Below are 26,085 nucleotides of genomic sequence, written 5' to 3'. Positions count from 1 at the left end.
TCACATTTGGAGGGCATCAGCTGGTTAAACGCTGGATTAAATAACTCATGTCCAAGCTGAAACTTTCATCTCAGAATGTTTTTCATTCAATTTTTGTCCAGAAGATAAGCATGAGAAAATCTATGACAAAAAAATAAGCACATTGGTGAAAAATCAAGAACTGTTAACTTCATTTTTTTCAAAGTTCCATAGCAGTGCATCGTGTGACATGTTGGCTACATGTACCACCACAATTTTTTTTCCAACAGTCTGTGGTCTCCAACTTGGGCAGCACAATCTGCAGTCCATCTGTTACAGGCCACAATCTCCCAGTGACTGGACACTCCTTTTCCTTTGTGCTGGATTATTAAGTAAGAAACAGACATGCAATCAGGGCCCAGTTGACCCTCAGCTGGACTGCATTTGTTTTAATGGGTCCCCATCACAAACTGTGATTCCATTTAGTATTTTCTTCACCCCCCACTTGAATTGCTGCTTGTTAAATCCTCCACCTTCCTTCTAGAGTTTGCTTCCACTCAGGGCTTGATTAATAATTACACAGAAGCTAAGTACACAGAAACACAAGGCTAATTCAAGGTCCTATCATTCAGCAGTTCCATAGTAGCTTCTCCTAGCTCTCCCTTTCATGTAAACAAAGAACAGTCCTTATCAATATGCATTTGTCCAGTGTCCAGTCTATCTTCTGGGTAAAGGGTTGCATAGAAAAAAAAATTACAGGTAGTCCTCAACTTATGACCACAAATGGAAAAATTGTTAAGCAATTCAATCATTAAGCAAGACATCACATAATTGCACCTGATTATATTTATTTTGCTGTGATCGTTAAGCAAAGCTGTTTGTGATCTTCCCTGCTAGCTTCTCTGTTGAGCTTGCTTTTTGGAAACTGGCTTGGACAGTCACAAATGGCAATTATGTGATCCTAGGAGGCTGTAACCTCTGTAAATATGAACTAGTTGTCAAGAACCTGGACTGTGATCACATTACCACTCTGACACTTGCCACGTGTGAAGACAGTCACAAGTCACTTTTTTCAGTGCCATCATAACTTTGAACAATCACTAAAGAAAATGGTTGAATTAGTCTCTGCTCCCCTCCACAATTTATGGTCCCAATATTTTGCCTGCCTGGAGTCATGCTTAAGGTAATCTCGTAAAGGACCTTTCTGAGTAATCCACTGGAATCGGTGCTTATTTTTGATTAGACGTATGTAGGAGGTTAGGGTTTATTTTCTGAAAAACAGAAGCAGACAAGCAGCAACAGTGGTGGGGTTTGGTAGGATAAATATTGGGGGATCCAAGATTTTTCAAGGTCATTTTGGGGTATTTGTTTTAATGAAAAAACATAGTTTTTGTGCACTTCCCCTCTTCAGGCTTCTGAGTTCAAAAATTGGTGGCTTCAGAGATTCCCAGAAAGGGATTCACAAAAGCTAAAGCTAAACAGGCCAGCTGTTAAAGAAATCTGTGGATTCTTTTGAGTGTTTCCCTTTCATGATGCATATGAGCAGAAGCAAACCAGTCATACCTGGATTGCATTCATTGCGTCTAAAAGTAATCTTTACTTTCAAGTAGGTTTAGCAGTGCAACTAAAGAGGTATTTGTAAACATACTTCAGTATGTTGTAACAATCTCCTAGTTTTAAGTGGAGTTCAAAAGCAAACTACAGGCACCCACCCAGAATAAGAATTTAATGGATATAAACATTGTCCCCCCTTTTTTTGCTTACTCTTAAGCAAAATAGCTAACAAAAACAAAATGTTGAAGCGTCATCGAACCAGATAAGTCTTTCAATTCTATCAATCGTTTTTTTTGGTTGCTCTGCCACCCACCCTTGTCTACTAACAATTAGTGAACATACTCAATCATTGCTCGATAATGTTGTGAATACCCATCCTTTCTCTTCTACTTTTCTAAATTTGGACCTTAAATTTGTGAGTCCTTGTGCAAAAATTCCCTGAATCTGTAAATGCTTCTCTCTTTTATGCTTTCCTCCTTGCTTCACTGAAATTGCTAATAACTGATAAGATTCTGTTCATACATAATCTCTTCTGAGTCCCAAGTTCTTTGGCCAGCACTGCAGCTGTTTTCAGTGAAAAGTGTGATTAGAGAGAATCATAGCTGGAAAGAGATTACATATCCTTAGAAGCATAAAGGTGTCTTCAATGAAAGCTAAATATGTTAGGAATGTATCCTGTGTCAGATACCAAAATCCTACATATATCAATACTAAACAAAAAGAGATTGGCTCATTTTTAGCACTCCACACACTTGACTGAAAGGAATACTCTGAAGTTCAGAAAAGGTTATCTCAGGTTTACAAACTAACTTTTACCCAGTTGCAACCATTAAATTATGTGATTGTCAGTACCATTTATTACAAAAACATCTTTCACATTATAAGGGGTGGAAGAGATCAGGTTTAGAAGACAGAAAGGTCTCATCAGGTCTTTTGTGACTTTTTCTATACCAGTTTTCTGCAATCTAGCACCCATGAGATAGGTTAGGCCTGTAACACCTTGATTTTTTTAGATTTGGCTGCCCAGCTGGCAGATGCTATCCCAACATAATTGGAAGATGCCTAGAGTAGTTAGGTTAGGTACTTTCTTCCCACCTATACTTTCAATTGCGTTTCAATGCAGTAGAAATAAAACCACAGGTGCTAAATATTCCACAGTTGTTATCCTTCTCCAAGCATCATCATCTGACTGCATAATAATACTTCAGGGATGAGATCATCTCAATATCAGTGAAGAGGAAGGGCGCGTCTTCCTAAATAATACCAGTTTTTAAAAAGTGGATTTTGTGTTCTAAAGGAAAGCCCAACAGGACATGGACATTGGTGTTTTCCAACAGGAGAGAGGCTCAAGAAGATGTGTGGAGTGGTCTAATGTTTTCCCATCTCAGTGAAAACTAGGCTGCCCTACCTAACACTCAGAGGAAGGGGAGATCTTCAGCGCACCACTTGCTGTTTCTCCTGGTGCTTGTAGCAATTGATGTAGTGGTGGCCATTGATACAACAGTGATCAAATGCTTCCAAGGAACCCCAACCTGGCTGTGACCGTGCCACTGTGCCAATGCAGTTTGTACAGCAGTGAATGCCCAGCCAATGGCTCAGTTGTTTGAGGTCCTGCAGCTAACAAAACAGAAGTAGTCTCTGCCTATCTTTGAGTCTTTCCTAGCAATCCGTCTGATGGTCTGAGCTGGGACTGTCCAAGATGCTTGACGGTACAGGATGAGGCTGCTGCTTGCAGTGAAACATGCTGGAAATATAGAAAGCCTGCAAAGGAAAAGATGAGAAAAATGGCATAAGAGAGCCAACCACTTTAGAACAGTAACTACTAAAAAGGTCAGCGCATTTAAGAGACAACATCCAACTCCACTATTATTGCACTGAGTCTACAGTTTAAATCTTTGGCTAAAATGGTCCCTTCCAACGTTCTGGTATGGCTACTAAATATACCCAGTTTCTGATTTACTGGCTAGGCTATTAATATCAGAAATAGAAGACACTGATCAAAATGTTATGAATTTCAAATTTCCATACATTTGCTTTCAGTTTGTGTCTTCCTAAAAACATTCACAATTTTCTGAATTTCAGTATATCTCAGCCTTGTGCTCCCTTTGCTGTGCTGGAAGCAGATGGGAGGGGCTGGAATCACACAACCAGGGTAGGAAATGGAATGAGTTCCTCCAGGCTGTCTACAGACAATACTTACAAGGGTGTGTGTTTCCTGGCAGTTGTGCTAAGCCCTGTGTCTTTGCTTACTTCCCAGACCAGTTCCTTCTAACTTAACTAGCCATCATTAATTTCCTCCACAACACAGCAACAGAATCCTTATGGATTTTAAAGAGCAGGAAAAGAGTAATGAAAAGGGGCGAGTGAAAGAATTAAAGAAAACGGATAAAGAGGGAGTGATACATGTCTGATATAGGTTAAATATTCAGTCCCTCTTTCACGATGTTTAGAGCAGACCTCATGCAGATTATATTCAAATAATGTTATGGGTACTACAAATAGGACAGGCAGAAGAACCTTATTTTTCCCTATAGTTATTAGCTAAAGATTCACTGCCACAATGTCTACTAGTATTGACAGCTCAAAAAGTGAGAGAAGACGATAGCAGATCAATCAATAGCAATTTTCTATAATAGCCAAATGAAACCTACACACCGAGAATCTGTTGGTGGGCAAATGGGAACATAGGTCAGTGGCCTTTGAGCCGAGCTTGTGAGTGTCTAGGAACGTCAGTCAGTCTGACCTTTGAAACAGGATACAAAACCAGATGAGCCTTTGCTGTAATTCATAGTTGCCTAATCAGCATGTAATTACGTATTTAGTACGTAAAAGTATTTATTAGCTGGTCCAAAATAAGGACTAACTGTTGCACAACCCTGCAAACCAGAAGCATGTCTGTGGGCTTTCCTATGAGAGCAGAACTAACAAGTGAACAGCAATTGGTTGAAGAATTAGTTCAACTGCAAATTAGGAGTTAGCATATCTGGGCTGTAAACATCCAGCAACTATTAAGATGGCAAGACAAGCTTAGAATTCTCTGAAAATCTTTGCTGCAGTTTTGTGGTCATCCAGATATTTTTAGTCCAAACATAATAGACTTACTTGAAACAATTTCAAGCTTACTTGATGAAATACACTTGTGTACGTAAGAGCACAAGCAGTGCCCTGTTGGATCGGCCAGCAGCCTTTTCCCACAGCAGCCGACCACCTGCAGAAAGATGCCCAGGAGTCTTCCAGCAGAATGCCTTCAGAGGCAACCCCACAGCTTTGGAGCCTAATAGCCATTGATCCCCATTTACTGATCCAACCTTTTTTTGAAGCTAGCCAAACTGGTAGTCAGCACCACATCTTGTGCTAGTGAATACCAAAGTTTAAATAATGTAATGTAATCCCCCTGCCTTTGTCTGCCCCAAATCTTTCAGGATTCAGTTTAATTAGGTAACCTCGGGTTCCAGTATGGGGAAATGTCTTGTCCTCTTTTTCCAAATCATGCATAATCTTTTAAACCTCAATCATGTCCCCTCCTAGTCTCCCCCTCCTAGTCTCTTCCTTTTTAGATTTAAAAAACCACAAATACTGCAACCTTAGTTCATAGGGAAACTGCTCCACCCTCTTGATCATTTTAGTTGCCCTCCTTTGAACTTCCTAGATATTCTAGATGTGGTTGCACCATTTATTTATATAAGGGCATTAATATATTGGATCACCATTTTCAATATTGTTTTTTTTATTATCACCATCATGCTGGTCTCCTTTATTTTTACAGTGGATGTACACCCCTGACTACAGGTACGTTTTTCTTATCTGCCTTTCCTTCACCAAGTGCATCCCTCAAAGAACACTGTAAGATGAATCAGGATGGGAAAAACCGATTGGCCCCAATAGCTTTATAGGCAAATAGAGAGTTAATCCTGGGTTTCTGATCTTAGTCCAATATCCTATATCACTTGGATTCTCTAAAAAAAAAAAAATAGATCATGCAAAATAAAAAGGAAATTATAACACTTACTTAACTTGCGCAATCTGCACAGATTCACTTTATTTTTGATCGAATAGTATAGAACATTATAGAATTTAGTATAGAATTAAAATAAATAAGGCCAGTCTCTGCATATAAGAACATAAAACAATGGAGGTTAGAGAGCAGCTTTCCCCATCTGTCCACTTTCACATCAGCTGGGCTACATCTTCCATTATACCCAACCCATCATTGCTGGTTTCTTGTCCTGACCCACCCTGCTCTTTTAGCTTCCAAAGGGAAGCCCTTATTTCCTGCTTTATTTTGGCAATACCTCAGTTGAAGTTAAGGGAAGTTGTTCTTAAGCATCATCACCACACAGGCTCCCTACTGCCCAATACGGCTAACTTGGTCACCTCTTCTTTTCCAGTGGCACAGTCAACAATGTTTAGTCAAATAGGAATGACCAATTTTTACCATCCTCACAATTGCTGCAAAAGTGGCTGGAAGACTGTCACTCCCTACCTTTTTTCTGTCTGACTGTGGGAATGTGAAACTTAATACACCATTCCTGCAGAAGTCCCTTTTGGGGTGGGGGACTATTCTACAACTTTGTTTCAGCAGCCAGGTCAGAGGGCTAACCCTCAGTCTGGGTGTCAAAGCTGACATAGGACCTAAAGATGCTTAAAAAACGTAAATCTCTTAAATCCAATGCTAATTAGACATAGCTGTTTGCACCACATGCTTCCCTGCAGCCCCCACCTCCATTAAACATGTTGAGCAAACAAGGCCAGAGTTTATGTTAAGGGAGGAACAGGTAAACCAGGCTTTCAGAGTTGGATTTCTCTCCACCACACAAATGAAATTCAATTCCCCAAAGACTCATGCTGGATGGTGAATTCTGAGAAGTATAAGAGGAAAAAGTACTAATGACCAGGACTTTGAAGATAACACACTTTCATTCATTTTAGATCTTTCTCCTCATGAATGACAGAAAGAACATAGAATAACACGGTTGGAAGGGGCCCTGGAGGTCTTCTAGTCCAACCTTCTACTTCAGCAGGAGGCTCTATACCAGAGGTCCCCAACCTTTCTAGGTTGGCGGCCCAGAGAAAAAGGAAGGTGCAGGTATGGGGCCCCCTGTGCATGCATGATGCAAACGGGGGTGGCGTGAGTATGTGTGTGATGCTGGGAGCAGGCCTAGTGCCCGTGCAATGCTCGGGGTGGGCCTAGCATCCACGTGACACTGGAAGTGGGGGCTAGCATCCGCACAATGCTGGAGGCAGGCCTAGCACCCGCACAACACTCGGGGCAAGGCTAGTGCCCATGTGAAGCTGGGGGCGCAAGCCCCCGCGCGATGCTGGGAGTAGTGCTAGCACGAGTGGGGGTAATATGCGCACTTGCCAGCCATTCACACAGCCCGGTGGCTAAGAAGCCACGGCCAGGTAATGGGCCACGGCCCACAGGTTGAAGACCCCTGCTCTACACCATTACAAACGGTTGTCCAACATCTGGAAGCAAGCCATTGTTCCACTGAGTGATTCTTTTTGCTGTCGGGAAATTTCTCCTTAGTTTTAGGATGGATCTCTCTTTAAGAACCTTCCACCTATTACTTCTTGTCCTGCCCTCAGAAGCTTTGGAGAATAGATTACCCCCCTCCTCTCTATGACAGCCCTTCAAATACTGGAAGACTGCTATCATGTTACTTCTAATCCTTATTTTGTTAGACTAGACATACTTAGTTCCTGCAACTGTTCATCATACAGTTTAGCCTCTAGACCCCTTATCATCTTTGTTCTTCTTCTCTGCATTCTTTCTACAGTCTCAATTTATTTTTTATATCATGGTGACGACACAGTATTCCAAGGGTGGTCCTACTATTACAGTATAAAGCAGTCCTTCATGTGATCTTGAAACTATCCCTCTGTTGATACAGTCTATGGCTGCATTGGCTTTTTTGGGTAGCTGCAGCTTACTGCTGGCTCATACTTAAGCAGTTACCCACTAGGACACCTAGGTCCTGCTCACAGTCACTACTGTTGAGTCAGTTACCACCTATTCTATACATGTGCATTTAGTTTTTCCTTCTTAAATGTAAGGCCTTACTTTTCTCACCATTGAATTGCACTTTGTTGGATAGGGCCCAATATTCAAGTCTGTCAAGTCTGTCTTTCTGTATCTGGAGTCTATCTTCCAAAGTTGTCTTCAAATTATATGAGTTCCCCTTCTATCATCTCATCTAAATCATTTATGAAGATGTTGAAGAGAACTGGACCTACGACAGAAGTTTGAGGTACCCATTGCATGCTTTCTTCCATTTAGATGTAGTACCATTGAAGACTACATGTTGAGTGTGATTGGTCAACCATTTGCAAATCCATCTGGTGCGATGGTGTCTATCCCACATTTTTCTACCTTACCAAGGAGTAGGTTATGGTCTATTTTGCCAAATGTCTTACTGAAGTCTAAGTAAACTGTTTTCACATTATTTCCCTGATCCATTAATTCAGTCACTTTGTCAAAGAAGGCAATAAATTTTGTCTGGTATAATCTGTTTTTAACATACTCCTATTGGCTTCTAGTAATAGATTTGTTCTTTTCTAGGTGCTTGCAAATCTGCTGCTTGATTATCTTTTCCAGGATTTTCCCAGGTATAAAAGTTAGGTATTGATCTCCTTCTCACTCTCTGAAAGGCAGCCAGAGAGGCAAAAGAGGCCCAGACAGACTGACAAACACAGGTTGTAACTTACCACCCAATAGGCTACAAGTGCTCCTTGCAACAGTCCCACAATTACGTCAGATGGATGGTGCTGATAGTCTGAGACGCGAGTCAGCCCTGTGTATATGGCTAGCATCAGTAACACAAATTGGACCAGTGGGCGTAGCAATCGAGCGCCTCGCCAGGTGAATCGGGCCTGCAGGTAGAACTGGGGAACAAGCAGTGGAAACTGAATATTTAGCAAACAGAAACCCCACAGAATCCGCCCCCAATCTGTTTAAATCTGCACTCTGGCAGAAGCAATGACAATGATCCAGGAATCTCAGAGCAACACTCCAGAGAAATTAGAAAATTAAAGGAAGGGGCTGGCTAGATTCAGCATGGAAATGCAAATAAATGGAGCTTTTTTGCTTAGCATAATAGATTAACCAGTTGATGCCTCATGCTGGCAATTAGAAATCTTTCAGATTCTATTATGAGAAAGGAAAGCAGGGATGAGAGCAACAGCTTTAACCCTTTTCACCTTCCATATTTTCCAGCTGTAAAAACAATTAATGGCAACTTTTTAAAAACAAAGTTAGACAATTTATGCAGAATTGAAAATTTTCCAGATTTCATATTGCCTTGAAAATTAGTTGTTCATAACTGCCTTCTACACATGGAGAGCTGCACAAATGTGAGGGGAGCAGTGGGAAAGTAGTGGACACTTCTCCTCGCTTGCCCTCTTTCCTACACAAGCGTGCTACATTTTGTAGATCCCCTGCATAGGATGACAACAGTGACAGTGACAGATTTCAGAAAACAGTATTCTGGACCTATTGGGAAGATTCTTTTCCAAAAGCAGAGATGGGGGCATTCCAAGTGGGCACCTCTTTGCTGCCCGCTCCGGATGAAGGGCTTAGAATTTCCTTCTGAGTCCGTTTCTTTGGGAGGAGGTAGCCCCTTTCTCAGTTTTAGAAAAAGGTCTCAGGCTTGTGGCCTGGTCCATTTCCATTTCCACAAACAACTCACTTCTCAACTTCAAAATGAATTCGCTAAAATTGGCTGGGCTGTATAGTACTGCTATTTTGTTTCATATTATGTTTAACCATCTATGTTGCAAATTCATACTATAAATCAGACAGTCTTGCTGTTTTTCTCCATAATGGAAATGGCAATTTGGGAGGGGTATTAAGTTCTGCATACCTAGCTTTCCATCCAAATCTCAGTTCCAAAGTTTTCTGGGAGGAGACAATGAATATGAAATCAGTGAAGTTTGTGGATAGATCTGCCTCAAGACAAGACCTCAGTGGTGATAATCTAGAACAGGGGTCCCCAACCTTTCCAGCTCTGCAAACCAGCAGCAGTGGCGGTGGAAGGAAAGGGGATGGTTTTGCGCGCACAACTGCCGCTTACACAAATGGAGCTTTGCACGTTCATTCACAGCTTGTGCGGCTTAGTCCCAATGGGCTGCGGACTGGTACCGGTCCGTAAACTGGGGGTTGGGGATCCCCGATCTAGAAAACACATCTCCAAGCTCTTCAAACTTATGCTGGAAATGTAAACAATAAGAACATTTTATCATGCTTGGTGAATGGGTAAAAAAAGCCAGGAAATTTTGGACTCAATTAGATATAATACAGAATATTTTAAAGACTCATATACAATTAAAACCAGAGTTTGTATTTTGAGATAGAATGATAAGCAGTTGGAAAAAAAATATGGAACCTTGTTTTTTTATATGATGACTGAAGCAAGATTATTATATGCATAAAGGAGGAAAGATTCGATTTTACGAACAATGAAGGAATGGATGGTGAAGATGGAATTTATTGAGATGGCCAAACTGACTGCTTTAAATTTAAATGTCTAAATATAATGATGATTCAAAACCTTTTATTTGTGGGAAATAGAAAAAATGATGTTTGAGTACTAGAATAAAAATAATATAGAAAATGTAAACAATGCTATAAACACAGAGTAAGAGGTTATTTTGTATTTATTCTTATAACCGTTGTAAAAGAAAATCAGGTCACTTCTTTATAATTCTTTTTTCCTTTCCTTTGATTACTGCACCTTTATTCTGCTCCTTTCTTCATTTCTCCTTCATTTTAAATATTAGTTCTTGTTAATTTTTATTCTGTATTATTTTTTAAAAATAAAATGTATATAAAAAAGCAGAGAATACCTATCTCCCTTCTCTGGAAGAGGAATGAAAATATGCTTTCAATGTATTTAGCCAGTGAAAATTCAGAAGCTAAAATCAAGAATCTAAAGAAGAGAGCAGACAAAATACATTTCAGGATGCATGCTAACTCAGTACCAAATATTTTTTTCCTAGTAGTCTCTAGAATTTTCTGCTATCTAGAAGGATTGTGTTGCTATGAAGGCTGCCATTCACACAGGCAAAAACGAAACAAACTCTGAGGAGCTTACTCCATAAAGCAAACTCTTCAGACGATACATCTTCCAATTGTATTTCCCACACCAGTATAAAGCTTGAGGGTGTTTGCTTTAATGAATAATTTTTAAGAGAGCACCTTGTACCAGTGTCACCAGGCTGTTCCTCCACTGGGTTATGTTTAAGCAGCTACTACAATGGGCTGCCGCTTGCATGAGTCTGTCTCCTTTTCTCTGTGGTTCATGTAGTGTGATGATCTGCCCTCTTCCCAAACTTCACTTCTGTAAACCTGAAGAGAGGAACTTACCACTAAGTACATCATGGTATACATGGCAAAGGAGGCATGGCCAGAGTAAAAGGATTTTCTGGAAGAGAAAATAGGATATTTCTCTGAAGAGGTCATGATATGTACTGCTTAGTTTGGTATACTGATTCCAACCACAAAATCTGTGCAATTTGATCATTGTACAACCTTAATCTGATTACACTAAACCACCTTCTTCTGATGCCCTTTTCATGATTTGATGGCTATCCTGAAAAACTCCAATCCCACCAATATTAATCATAAGTACCTCAGAACTCAATGGAATTAAAATATATTATTTTAGGACAGGAGTGTCAAACTGGTGGTCCACAGGCCGGATGCATCATGCACAGGCCAAACCCACCCCGGCTCCGCAAAGGCAAAAAACGTTACAATATGCCACAATATGTTATGTGATACCTGTGTTTTAGGGAGATCTACATGCTCATAATTTTCATTGGGCTGAAAATTTGGACACAGATTAATTTGATTATACAACGAAGACTTCAGAAAGTTCTCTTGGCTGCCATTTAGTGGGCATCCAGATTTCTGTAGTCCAGATAAGATAGCTTTAATGTGTTGGAATATCTAACAGTTCCTGGGAACATACAGAGAAAGGGGGAAATATGAGAAAGAGACTCAGAGTAACTCCATCTTAATTATGCTAGGTTTAAGTTGATCTAGAAAAGTGCTTTGATAGGCTTCTGAGACTTTGATACATTACCCCTCTAGCAATAAAGGTTTTTCCAGAAATCCAAGAGATTCTTGAGTTTGCCAGCTTTGCAAGGCTTGATACCCAGTGAAGGCTGAAGTCAGTTTTGACTGTAGCTTTTGGGTCAAGCTAACAATAAAACTGCAATACAATAAATATATTGTTCTCTAACAGAAGCCTCACTTGATCCATTTTATTTATCAATCCTCCCTTTTTTTTAAAGTGTTCTGTCTCCTCCACTTCCATCATGAGTAAGCCGACAGCAAATCTATTCAAATCAGAGAAAGCCAGATAGGAATAGAACAGAGAAGTTGGAAAGAGGTAAACTGCAGGTAGAAGATAAATTCTGCACATGTTTCTTTTGCTTCTAAAATGAAATCTGATCCCATTCTTCCTTTGAGGCTGAGATAATGACAGACTGAACTGCATAGGCCTCTAGTTCTGACTGGATTAATTGCTCATCATTGTTCCAACTTATACCTCCTCAGTCCAGACATCCTCCAGAACTTACATGAAACACATCTGTGGAGTATGTTTCAGCAGGAACAACCAGAAGAGATTAATGGAAATGGCAGAGGAGAAGGCTGAATGTCGGATCAGGAGAAACATACAATGGTAAAACAAAGAAAAGAGATTTCCTACTCCCCAAAGATAATATAAGCCTTGGATGGCATAAGAATTGCCTTCTACCTTGTTGGCTGGAACTTGCAGGACTGAGTATGGCAGAATGGGAAATCCAAGGTTTTTTCTTCCTGCTCCATTGGATTTTTGTCTCTTGCAAGGGATATACCACTCACATCCTTCTCCATGGGCATGGACAAACATTTTGCCACTCCTTGAAACTGTCCATCTAATTCAGTAGTCTGAGTGAACAAAACTTGCCATTTGGGGCAAGAAATTGGCTGTCTCTCTTTATTACATCAAAATCGTTCTCTTTCTTGGATTTAGAGATGTACCCTAATACATTGGCTTCACTTTCTCATTTTTGAGATTTCAGGTCCTTCTTTCTCTCTTATGGTCTGTCCTCCAAAGGACATTCCATGATAAAAGCCAGTGGGGCCCTCCATACCTATTCCAGCTTGAGAGATGAACCAGCAGCCTGAGTAGCAGCAGCGAGTAAGTTGAATTCAGATCGATATCCGGCACTGATGCCTGTAGTTAGACAACTTCTTGATATCACTTTGGAAGTTGGAGCCAGTTTGTTCTCCATCACAGTCCAGATCAAGCACGAACACATTTTTGTGGCTGATAGTCATGCTTTTTTAAAGCTTTTGAGGCTGCAGTTGCACACATTAATAGATTTTTTTTTTGTTTCTGTTGGGGAACTTTTTGATGGCTCCAGGGCCTACTAAAAGGTACTTGGACCTGCAGGTTGCTCTCACTTTGCACACCTTTGAGCTAGACTTACACAATTCTTATCTTTTCTGGCTAGTCTGACACACTGCCTGGGTTGGAAACAAACTTAGCTGGAGGCCATCAGATCAAGGAGGGTTGCTGCATGCAGCATCAGAAGGAAAATGAGAAAGGGAGATTCAGTCCATGAATCTTTTTCACAAACATGCAGCTTCGCTATGATGCCTGTGAAATAATAGGAATAAAAAATACACACAATCTATCACTTTTCTGTGACTCATTGTCAATACGCCATTGGGGGGCTGGGCATTGAGAGATTGTCACAATACATACCTGGCCTCCTTTTCCTTAGAGCGGCTACCAGTGCAAATATAGTCCTCCAGGTATCCAGCAGAGCAGACAATGTGAGTGAAATTAGGTTGGCAGACAGCCAGAAAATGTGGACGGAGGCGACCTACAGCAACCTTTGCCATGTTAGTGAGTGACTGACCCACACAGCAGCCAAAAAGGAAGGCCCCGATTTCTTTATAGAGGGCAGTCACATAAGGATTGGAGATTGTAGAGCGTGATCTGTGAGGCAGGTAATGCACGTGGAAGATTTCGCCTATAGTGATCTGCAAGAAAGAACAGAGATGTTGGTCTACAAGCAGTTTCTAAAATTTGGAAGTAAGAGATAGGAGAATAAATGTTTCTTAGGTAATGGGATATGGGATATGCACTGAGAAAGAGAAAAGGGGGATCCATCTTTAATGAAAAAAACTACAGAGCATTGGTATAAGAGAACATAGAATAATAGTGTCGGAAGGGGCCTTGGAGGTCTTTTAGTCCAACCTCCTGCTCAAGCAGGAGACCCTATACCATTCCAGACATATGGCTATCCAATCTCTTCTTGAAAACCTGGAGGTTTTCAAGAGGGATACAGAGGCCATTATGCTTAGCAGGGGAACCTGGTGAAGGAAACTATCTAATTACACAGTTAATTCTTTGAGCATTTGGCTATGGGAATTCCATAGTCAGGAGCTGTAGAAAATGACCTAGCATTCTTTCCCCCTTCCCTCCCTCCAGACTTACTGCTAGGAAGGAGATCAGGGTGCCTGCTGAAATGAGCACTGTGTCGGTGATGGTCTCGGGATGCTGCAGTGGGTAACTGATGCTACTGTCATTGCAGAAGAAGCCACGACGCACTGGAGAAACGAGGCCAAATTCACAGATGAAGAATGGGACGGACGCTACAGAAACAGGACAATTTTTTTTATTTTTCATTTCTTATTAAGTATTTTAACTTTAAATTTGCTTTATCTTTTCTTTTATCAGCATATAAATACACACACACACAACACTAACAGTTCAGGGGAGATCTTAATATTAAGTAATTAGCTTAAGACTGAAACCATTATCATCTATTTGATAATTTGATCTGAGTTGCAGCAGTTCTTTTTTAGTGTTATATTTACATTTGGATGGAAAAAAAACAAATTTTATGCTTATAATATTGACATCCTAAATGATAATTAACATTGATTTATTTTTCCCCTTCCTTTCTCTATATGCCAGCTAAATAATACAATGTTAATAATCTCTAATCATAACATATAAACATCACAATGCAATGTATAGAAGAATATAAACAATGCTGCAAATATAGAATACCAATCTAGCTAAAATCATCAGTGCTAGTAAGGTTTGCTCTCAATTTAAATTCTAATGCCCTCAGTGTGGGTGGGAATTGTCTTGGAGGTCCTTTGGTCGGGCCATTTACTGTTAACTTACTAGGACTGATGATGTTACCTAGTTTAGTAATGAAACATCTGCAAAAAAACCACCAAGCTCAGAGAGCACCAAGGACCCCACACCGAGGGAAAAAGAAAACAACACACAGGTACTTTCCCAGCTTGGTGCCTTCCAGAAGTATAAGTATTAGCTGTCATGTATTGAGGGCAATTCTAGTTCTTATGTTTTATTAAAGTATACTTATGATCAGAATAAGACATTGATTCATATAAATACAAAATTAGCCTAATTCTTGGGGACCTGGCTGATCCCGGGTAAGCAGACAGATAGAGTCCCTATCTAGGCTAAATTCTTCCTCTAGAAAGGAACAGCCAGCATGTATTGCTTGCTTTGAGAAATGCAAAATGCTGCACTGGGGTGGAATAGGGTGTGGGGGGGGGATACACAGCGAGAGAGTGTCTACATGGGTATGAAATATATCCAACAACATTCTTGCATCTTGCAGGACCTTCCTCCAAGTATGCAGCACCTATAACCATTATGGACATTTTGCTAATAAATAATACATGTAAGAATTTTAGAATACAGAACACAGCTTGGCAGAGTGGGAAAAGGACGTCTTCTAGTCCAACACTCGGCTCAAGCAGGATTTTCCTTTGGAACTTTAAAGTAAGCCTCTCTCTATATGTTATATTGTGGTTTACTCATTTCTGATCTATTCCTTCTGTTGAGACACATCTACTATCTAAACCTGTATTAGGTTTGAGGACAAATACTTCTGCAACTTAAGTTCTCCTCTCTCCTTGAATGCAGCTGCAAAGGGATTAAAAAGTTACAGTTTTGATTTACTATTTAAGATATCATCTGATACTAATCTGAGACAAGCCTCAGTGCATACATTTTACCATGGTTTATTTCAACAACCACAGCTTAAGACTAACAACAGTTTATCTGGGATGAGGTGACAAGGCTGACTGTAGTTTAAGAAAAGCAAAACTTATGGATTCTTCGCTGAGCTTCATTGGAAAAAAGGGAGCAATAAGCCTGTGGTTCACTATCATAAAATGCAATTAAGTAATTAAATGTATACAAGGTAGGCTATTATTAGACTGAGGGAATGAAATGAAGTTGCGGTTAGCTGAACCACAATGACTGGATTTACATGGTATATAAGCCCAAATCAAACCAACCACATTGTAGTTGTAATTCTTCTCTCCAGGTCTCATACGTTTTTCCTCACTTGCAGCTAACTAAACAAGGTGGTGAATGCATCTCTGCCTCATTCAGCCCAAATAATCTTTTTGCTTTCAAGCTTAATGCTGAAGAAAAATAAAGTGAGTTTGAGGAATGGCTTACATTTGTGAGAAAAAGTAGCTCTGATTGATGCCCGTTGGTTGACATCCACTGATTATGTTCAGGTTAGCTAAGTCAGATACAAGCCTAACATGCTGCAATTTGTTTTCTCCTTGGTTAGCTTTCTGTTAGCACTGAATCCTGACCATGATTCAAGGGATTGTATCTACAAGCCAAGAAAATGGGCTTATTTAGTAATCTAGTTAAGTGTAGTGTCTGAGTGGGGACATAATATTACCAAAAGCTTCCCCACAATTCCAAACCACATTAAAAAAAGGAACAAATGAGTGGTTGGATGCTTTGAAAAGCAAAATTAGGTAGGTGGGGAGCTAACCCAAATCATGGGGAAAGAAATATGATGACAGAAGCAAAATTTGCTGCTGAAAGGATGATGGTTTTATAATGTGATTAGGGAGTCTCTATCCTAGTTCACACCTTGTGCTAAGCCATTTTTTTAAAATCATGATTTGCTGAATAAGGCTTGCTCAACATGCTATGTCTAAATAACCTTCATAAGATGTGAAACTAACCAGTGTTTTCGTTTTATAATTAATTGGCTGTCCCAGGCATTACTACACTTATATGAGAAGAGGCTTTTTACGCTCTTGAAGATACCCTTCTCATAAAGCAGACCAGTGCTTCTCAACCTTGGTGAATTGGAAGATGTGTGGACTTCAATTCCCAGAATTCCACATATATTCCAATTTGCCAAGGTTGAGAAATGCTGTCATACAGCATAGACTTTACCACACAAGACTCCTCTTCCATCAATAGCTACCTTGAGAATGATCTTATGGCATTCTTGACAGGGGGACTTGGCTGAAGAGAAATGGGGAAGGACAGGGAAAGTGTGCTTAACATTAAGAAGGTTTCTGAGTGCCATTTTGGATATGCATGCTACTCTCACTAGGGTAGTTTCCTTTTCCCCCCATTTTCAAAATAACTTTTTGCTTTTGTTTAATTATATAGTTTTTGAAAACTGTTTTCAAAGTTAACGTATCAGAAAGCACATCTAAACAGCGATTCGGTGAAATAATAGCTTCTTTCTTGCATTTGTCTCAGCTTTTGTTTGGTTCTCCCCTCCCCCGCCCATGGAAAATAAAGCGATTGGCAATTGCTTTCCTGGCATGGGAAGCTGGGAGGGCACAGCAACAGGGAAACTGTCTGGGGGTGAGAGAGTGTGCATAGCAGCCAATAGTCCAGACTGAATTCCTGGCAAGTTGCTGCTGAAGTGTCCCAACCTGCATAGAATTTCTTTAAACTGGTTTATAGTTCAGCTGGCATCAGCATGGAGAACAGTAGTGCAGAATTGCCTCTAGACTTGAACTTGGAAAACAGTTCCCCAAATTTATGGTTTTACCACAATATTTACTACCGGTAGATGCACTTTTGGCAAGTCATTGGCTGAGATGACACAATGCACTAAGCCACAATTGGGATTAATGAATCACCCAAAGGTAGTCCTTGTCTTACAAATGTTCATTTAGTGACTGTTAAAAGTTACTAACGGCACTGAAAAAAGTGACTTATGACCGTTTTTTTCACACTTATGAAAATTGCAGCGCCCCTTTGGTCACATGATCAAAATTCAGAAGCTTGGCAACTGGTTCCTATTTATGACGGTCGCAGTGTCCCAGGGTCATGTGATCCCCTTTTACGACCTTCTGACAAGCAAAGTCAATGGGGAAGATTCACTTAACAACTGTGTTACTAACTTAACAACTGCAATGATTCACTTAACAGCTGTGGCCAGAAAGGTTGTAAAATGGGGCAAAACTCACTTCAATGTTTCATTTAGCAACATAAATTTTGGGCTCAATTGTGGTCATAAGTTGAGGACTACCTGTATTAAGACTAGATTCATTTAGTATCCCAGGGAAAAACAACTGTTTACAAACCACAAGGTTTGATTCGCCCAATGCTCAAAACCAAAGTCAAATCAAATGCATCGTGACATGACTGAACTGTGTTTCTCTACCTAACAGAACCTGGAGCCTCCTAGGAGCAAGAATAGGATTCAGGTAGACTAAACAAATGAGGTTTGTACAGGAATAGAAATACCTTTTGCAACCCAACTAGGGACAAGTTGCAGATAGCTGGGACAGAACAGTTCTCAAGGCAGAGAATGCCACAGGGTGACACTCAGGGTTTCTCTGTCAACTGTCCAAGGCATCTATGCACTCCCCCACCCCCCCCAAGTAACCTCCCTTTTTCTCGAATTTTGCCAACTGGATCCTCTGGGAATCCAACTCTTTTGTCTTTCTTGGGAGTAGCAAATAACAGAAGGAGAAAAATTAAGACAACAGTACTCTAGTGATGGAAGGGAACCAAACAAAAAACTCCAAGACCAGAACCACAGACCTTGAGAGCTCCTGAGCATATTCCTTCATTGAAATGCAAAGCAATCTACCCCTCACCAGCTGTTGATTAGGGTGGGATAGCTACCAGTGGGGTTTTAGGTATGACATGTTGATTATCTGGGGCGTGGCTAGTAACAACCCCTGATCCTTTGAGGCCATACACAAGCCTGCCTCACATGTTTCAGTTATGCCAATACGTGTCTTTTCAATCTTTTGATTTTATCTGATGAGTATTGCTAAGAAGCTACATATTCCTTTCGCATTATCCAAATTTTCCTCCTACCCCCTTTCTTAATTTTCTGAAGGTCTTGCTTGTTAGCTCACAAAATAACCTTGCCAGGTTCCCACAATAGTCATCTCTTGCAATCATCTCCCTTCCCCCCCCAGCTCCCCTTATATGGTGCCCCAGCCCTGCCATGCATGTAGATCTTCCTTGGCACTTGGAGGGAGCTATTAATATCCACTTTTCTTGGCGCCCTGAGGTATTCCCATTGCCTCGCTTGGCCAACTGCCCAGGTGCAACCCTAACAAACGGTGAGACTGGCCGAGCGGTTCCACCAGGTTGAAGATCCCCTTCTGAAGAACTGATTGGATTCACACAATCCAATCACAATGGCACAATGTGTTCCATTTTCTGCATAAAACAAAGCAGAGGGGGGACACAGTTTGCTTGTGGTTTTTTGTTTGTGTGTTTCACTCTCCTCTAATAGACTCACTAGAAATGCAAAACAAGAGCAGCTAAAAAAGTGGGGAAACAAAGTAAGCCAAATAACCCGTGATTGTTTTGCTTCTTTGCAAGACAGATTCCTCAACAAACCATGATAGAAATAATCTGTGGGTTAGCACAATGCATGCATCCAGCCTTCAACTACACAGCAACTATCTCCTACAGTTGCTCGACAAAAGGGGCCTGTTCTGAGCCCTGAGTGACACTCCTTTGACATTGTATTTGGCAGGGTGTTACTCCTGGTCTCTGAAAACAGGCAGCAGCCTGTCCGGCCGCCTCCCACAGCAACACCCAGGAGAGCAAGACTCGGCCTGTGATGTCTTCCCTCTTCAGGGAAGGAGGAGAAGGTTCATGAAGAACTGAAAGTGGGAAAGCAGTAGAGGGGAGGCTAGAGGGAGCTCACAAAATTGGACTGGGATCAGCTGCAGAAACAGAAGCAGGCTGGAGTTCCAGCTGAGGATAAAACCAGGATCTTTCTTCTCTGGGAACAGGTTTTGCCTACCTACAACTTAAACTCCCCTTGTCCCAAGTCAACCTGAGCTTTGCTAGCTGCAAGTACTTCTGGGTCAGCACATGAGGGACAATCCAATTCTTACCTGAGAAACGTTCTGAATGCCTCTTCCTGCCTAGGAGCCCACCCACCACCACTGAACAAATCTTGTTACGGTATCACTGCCAGTCTGCCAAATTGCCTGCAACTTGAACTCTAGCTCCTTCCAGATCTCTGTCAAACTCTGCAGATGAAGAAGTCAGCATTTTACTAACCATCCATATCAATCCATCCAGACAACCTTGGTGCAAATCTCCTTCTTAGGGTCTGGTCAAGTTTCCCAACAACCTGTCTTCTAGCATCTATCTAATGCAGGCCTAAAATTGTCTAGAGTCATAAGATGACTATTGATACAACACGATGGATGAAAAGATCCCCAATTTCCAAGTATTCCAAACTTCCAAACTGACCTGCTTTCCAGACAAAGCTTAATTCTGCCTTTCACCCAGATCTGTCCCAAAGGCATTAACTTATCTGCCTCTGACTATGGATACACTTGCCTGGGAATAATAGACATTTATAAAATTATGAAGAAACTGGATGGAAAATTTATAATATCCTTTTCAAAGTATTAAAATTCAAAAACCAATGAAATGTATGAAAAAGATTCAGGACTAGCTTCTACAAATATTATATCATATGGTGCACATTATTATTATGCAGAATTCTTGTTTTATTATTTGATAATGGACACGCAGATAGAACAACCATCCATCACAGAGGTTAGCAGCAATAGCTAAAAACGAATCCTGCTCATTCAAAGTGTTCCTTGACATTTCAGATACTGGAGGGCAGCAGTTGTCTTCTGAGTTTTCTAAAGCGGCCATTGCTGAACAATTTCCAATTTTTTAAAATAAATGTTTGCACATGCTACTGGTAATAGTTTGACAGTATACTGTACCACACAGGAGAACTATTTCTGAATGAAATCTAAAACCAGTGTGCCTATTTCCATTTGACACGTAGTCAGTGTATCATCTTCTATCTCTGTGATGCTTATGAAAGTTCCACTCCTGATTCCTACACAAGGAGAACCAGCATGGTGAAATACCTTTGGTCCCAAAAGCGGGCTTTATACTGGGGACAAGGGATTCTTAAGGAAGCATTGACACTTAAGCCTATTTTCTACAGCGATAAAAGATATTTTGGTGTCTGAGATGGAAAGTCTAGATCCCATCTCCTATAACTTATGAACAAGTATAGTGTTCTAGGAAGTTCGCCTGCAAAGTCTAATTCAAAGTTGTTCCAAAGACAATAGCTACTCTGCCTAGGGACAAATCAGATTTCCCCACCCCTCAAGCTGTGATTAAATATACCTAGAATCAGTTAATCTTATTTTATTTCATTTCTGCAGACATTCTCTTCTAAGCTGCTTGCCTGAGATTTGTTGTGTATCTATTAAAAGGGTATTTTCCTAATGAATCTAATTAGACTGCAATCCAATATTGTTAGAATACTTCCAGAATTCCCAGATGGAATTCCTAATTATTAAACTATATTGAAAAATAAGGCTATGTAATATGCAGTTCTCTCATTCAGACCCCTGGTCTTGTTTACAGCTAATTCTGTGGGAGAAGAAAACGGGTATTTTCCTAGCATCCATTTTTTTTTCTGCTTCACATGTAAAGATAGAGTCACATTTCAAACGTGGTCACATACTTTATAGCTTGTTCTGCCAGCAGTTGTGAACTGAAGTGATACCTTTGATCTCCCAAATCTACAACTAGCCACTAAAAATTCATATCTGCCAGGAACTCATTAGGTGACCTCAGGTGATTTCTTCTCTTAGCCTTATCTGCAAGATGGGGATAACAAGATTGTTCTAAGAATTACAAGATAAAAGATCTGAAGGTCTTTGAATACTTCAAAGCATCTTCAAAACCTGCCGCCTCCCTGATGGCTTCTAACATTCTTTCCCTTAAAGTATGGTTAGGATGGGTAGGCGTGCTGGTTGGGGAACACTGGAGTTGTCCTTATCTGGACAATATTCTATACTTGCTTGTGATTATTATTATTATTATTAAAAACAGACTGCCTTGAAGAGGTTAAAGTCCCCCAAGACAGGCTTCCTTCAAGCCAGTGAAAACTGATATCTCTATAGTGGCAGCAAACAGTGAAAATAATTCTTTCCCTTTGCTCCAGTCTGCCTTTCTTGTCTTTCCCCTTTGCTTTCCAAGGCTCCATGTCAACTTGGAACACAACAGACCATCCAGTCTGGGCTATGTTTTCATATCAGAACTTTTTACTTAAAAAAATTAAATAAAAATAAAATACGGCTTCTTTGGAGACCAACCAGGTCACCTTTTAAGTCCTTTAGGATTTCCCCCCCAAAAAACTATACTAACAGCAGGGCACACACACACACACAAAAGACTGCTCAGAGCTATCATCCTCATCAGGACTGTGGCTGGCCTCAGCTTTTGTGTTTTAAAACACAGCACTTTAGCCTTCAAAAATGTACAACATAGCTCGGAAGGAAAGAAAACAAGTGGCTTATTGAAATGCAAAAATGGAATTACCCCCCTGGAATGAGGACATAAGAAGTTAAATAAGGTCTCCTGCCTTAGGCAGAGGATTGGACTAGAAGACCTCCAAGGTCCCTTCCTCCCCAGCTAGGCCTTGTGCCATTCTGATGAATGCTCTTTCCGACGGCCTTACATCTGTCTCCAAGCACCAAACACTCCTCTGTGTACTGAGCACACTCTTGTCCTTCTCACTGCTGAAACCCTGCCAGAAGGTGACTGAAAAGGGAAGAAGCCAAAATTTTCTGAGGGACTGGATTTAAACTGAGCTTTCCCCTCATCAGTTCTGTCTAAAAGTTCCCTTATTATTCTGGATCATCTAGCATAAAATTGAGGCTGTTTTGTGAGCACAAAACCTGGTACAAGGGTATAGCATTTAACTTCCTGGAAAATGCCACATACACTTTAAAAAGCAGCCCCTAGGGTTGGAGACAATAATAAGCTTTGCATATGCATGGGAAGAGCCTCAGGAAATGTCAGAAGGCAGAAATATGACTGAACTGAGTTCACTGGAGTCATTTGGTCTCCCGCAACTCCCTTTTTAAAAGTCTATGAAGATTCTCAGTCATCCTGATCCTGACTGCCCCAAAGGTGCTTTTTCAAAAGCCAGCTGGAGTTTTTTTTTTCTTGAAGACATTTAGCTTTTTATCCAAGAAGCGTCTTCAGAACTGAAGACGCTTCTTGGATGAGAAGCGAAACATCTTCAAGAAAAAAGAAACAACGTCCAATTCCCCCTTTTTAGGACCCTGTCTCCTGCAATAATGGCTCCAAAACGTTTCATCCAACCCAGATCCTAGGCTTAATTCTAATGGGATTCAGAGAAGGCAAAGACTTGGTGCAAACAGCCCATTGTCTTGACCCAAACCTCTCCAAGGATCCCGTCATATATTATAAACAAGATTTATTTCTACAGGGCAGAATCAGATGTTACCAAAAGGGGCCCAACCCTCATTTGTTATTAATATCGGTGTGAGTTTGAGGATAGTTGCAGAGAGTGACCTGTGGAAAAGGGTTTCAAACTTCTTTCCTAGGTATTTTTTTCACCCTGACAGCTAAGCTTAAGTATGAGAAGAGTCCAGCAGAAGGTGGGGGGGAAAGCCTAGGGGAGAAGCGAATCAGTGGGTATAGCGAAGAATTAAAGTTCTGCTTGCTGTGATTGCCCATTCTTCTCAAGAATTTGTTCTCGTCTCCCTACAATTATTAACCAATAAGAAGATCATTAACCAGGAAGCACAAATGTGCAGAAATGTTCTGACTTCCAAACGGCCACCTCCCCTTGAATAAAGGCAAAGGCACCTGTGCCCGAGGGTCCTTAGTACTCCTAAAAGTGCCATATTTACCAATGGCTATACAGCTGGCTTTCCTGACAGATCTTCTCAACCTTCAGGGAGCCATTCTGTAGGCTCTTTCTGTGTTAGTGAGAAAGCAACTACTTGTTGGATATTTATCTCATTGGAGGGGAGAGTGGGCAACGTGGCATCCATTACAATCTCTCCTGATACTGCCACGTGACACCCACTCACTGTTGCTGCTTTCCCAACAGCAACCTCTATAGCAGAGCACTTGCAGAGCAAGAAAGTGGAAGTGAACCTGGTAACTGAGTGTCATACACTTAACACCCTATCAGAAAGTATTTCAGAAGACTTAACTTTGCCCAACAGCTGTTTGCTCCATCTCAGTCATGGACCACTATGATTCATGGTGACATAATTTCCACAGCAGCTGCTAAGGACTAAATTAAAATCCTCTGTGGAGAATTAAATGAATATCTGAGCAGCGGTTTCAGCTGCATATTCCAACTCTGTCGGACCGATGTAGACATAACAGCTGGGCATGCCCAGTTGGAACACCCAGTACTGGTTACTCTGATTCTTCCATATGATAACAAGTTTGGTACTGCATTACCAGATCCTCAATTATCCAAAACCAATATAAAATGGACTGCCCTATAAATTAGGCATGTACAAATGACCAGAGATGAAAACAGAAATGATTCAACTTTGTTATCTAAATTTTTAGATAAAGACTAATTCAATTGCAAGAATCCTTCAACACTCCATTACCCACTGGATATGTTGGGCTGCAATCTTCATCATTTCTAAACCTGCATAGGATGGTGGGAATTCTAGACGATATGGTTTTACTCAATGAATGATATCAGAGTGCGGGAAGCTGGAGGTTCCCAGTTCCCCTTGGTTCAGACAAGAAACATGATATATGCAAGAATACCCAGTTATATGGGTAAGGAGGTAGCAGTAGGAGTACAAAATAAGCTGGTCCATCACCTCTATTGCAGAGAGAAGTTGATTATTTAATTCCTTCACATTTCTCATTCCTCTGTGGCAAAACTTCTCTTGATAAACTACTATGTAGAAATTGCAGAGCCCCCATCCTTCACTCACCCACAAGTAAACACACAATATCGAAGGCCACCAAGGTCTTCCTCAGCAATGTTTGTGGAGGAGCAAAGGCAGTGGACTGGATTCTTGAGCTCCGCACCGTCACCCGGACCTCTCTATGATCACTCTGCCACTGTAAAGGCTGCAGGGCCTGATTCTGAAGTTCAGAGTGATTGTTTCGCATGATCTGTTCAGGTCAGTTTGCCTTCTGCAGGATCAAGTTGGATCCAATGTCTTAGCGCCTGCAAGGAAAACAGAATCCAGAGCTTTGGTTCCAGGTGGGGAGAGATGATTAACTAGGATCCAGGCAGTAGCTCTTGGCAGCAAAATAAGGAAAGCGACGTCGGGCTCCGCAAAGAAAGCAAACCTGGCTTCCGAGGGTCCTCGGGCGATTCTGCCCGAGCTGGGGTGAGGTTAAACTACAACCAGTAACTTTTCTCTGCGAGTTACTAGCCCAGCGCGCCCCGTCGCGAAGGAGACGCTTTGCAAGGCTCTTTTTACGTTCGCCCCCCTGCCACGAGGTGGCAGATCCGGAGTAACCCAGCTGGGCGAACTTTGTGGGGGAACGGGGCAACTTGGGCGGCGGCAGCTGCTTCGGGGCAGACACCCACCTGGCGGACGTCGCTTTCTCCTTCAAAGCACGCGCGTCCGGGTGGGCGACACCAGAGCTCGGAGGGGAAGGAGGAGGACTCGATTCTTTCCCGGCGGGGCTGAATCTCGGCTCAACCTCAACTCGGTCTCGGCTGGCCTTTCCTCGGTTTCTTTCCTTTCCCTTCCTGACGCGCCCGCTCTACCCTCCCTTCTGCTCAGCTTAGTTGCCGGAGAGTCCGAGCGGGAAAGGAAGTCGCGAGGCGGCCACGATCCAATTCGCGTCACAGACCCATCGAATTGGATCGCACGTGCACTTGCGCGTAAGCCCCTCGGCTTACTTCCGAGCCGGTCTGCCGCTGAACTCTTGGGAAGCAGCAGAAAGCAACAGGGAGGGGCGAAGGGCGAGAGCTCGGGGCGGCGCGCCGTGGGTCCCCGAGCCAACCCTCTGCCCCTCGTCGCTGTGGGCCATCGTCGGAAGAATTCCGTGCCCAGAGCCGCCGAAGGCTTCCCGGGATGGAAGAAACAGCGTCGTCCAGCAGCTCTTGCCCTCTGGCAGCAGACGCGCTCCCCACGCCTAGCTCCGAGGGCGGGCCCTGTCAGGAGGCAAGGTCAGGTGGCAGCTCTGGGAGTTTAAATCGAAGAATAGTCCCAATATTCGCCGACGTTACTCGACGTTTTCTTCCCCCTCCCCTTCTCAAAACCCCATATCCTTGCTTCTCCACTTGGCCTGCGTGGGAGTCAAGCGCACAGCTTGCGTTCGGCTATCCCAGCAACTTTGCTCCACCTGAGCAAAGATCAGGTGTATCTAATCAAATTATCTGAAAAGTAAGAGAATTGTAGTTTAACTTTAACCTATAAAGGGCACCATGGAGGAAAAATGTACGGATCTTCCTCACTTGTACCTAACCATAGCA

The 26,085-nt window shown here is 41.7% G+C and overlaps 1 protein-coding gene across 1 annotated transcript; it reads right to left on the bottom strand.

Moving 5' to 3' along the window:
• Positions 1–2,315: 2,315 nt before the first annotated feature.
• LOC107287995 (phospholipid phosphatase 3-like) lies at positions 2,316–25,266 on the bottom strand. The gene is made up of 7 exons (XM_015816566.1): positions 25,192–25,266; positions 24,584–24,822; positions 14,010–14,167; positions 13,272–13,552; positions 10,877–10,934; positions 8,221–8,397; positions 2,316–3,273 (listed from the first exon to the last, which is right to left on the bottom strand). Exons 2-7 carry the CDS (start codon positions 24,762–24,764, stop codon positions 3,172–3,174), a joined length of 957 nt encoding a protein of 318 aa, XP_015672052.1. The 5' UTR covers positions 24,765–24,822; positions 25,192–25,266; the 3' UTR covers positions 2,316–3,171.
• Positions 25,267–26,085: the final 819 nt, after the last annotated feature.

The sequence above is a fragment of the Protobothrops mucrosquamatus genome, unplaced genomic scaffold (assembly GCF_001527695.2).
Source record: "Protobothrops mucrosquamatus isolate PMUCROS unplaced genomic scaffold, P.Mucros_1.0 scaffold467, whole genome shotgun sequence".
Taxonomy (NCBI): Eukaryota; Metazoa; Chordata; class Lepidosauria; order Squamata; family Viperidae; genus Protobothrops; species Protobothrops mucrosquamatus.
Note: the sequence above shows the minus strand (reverse complement) of the source record. Positions and strands in the feature narration are given on the sequence as shown.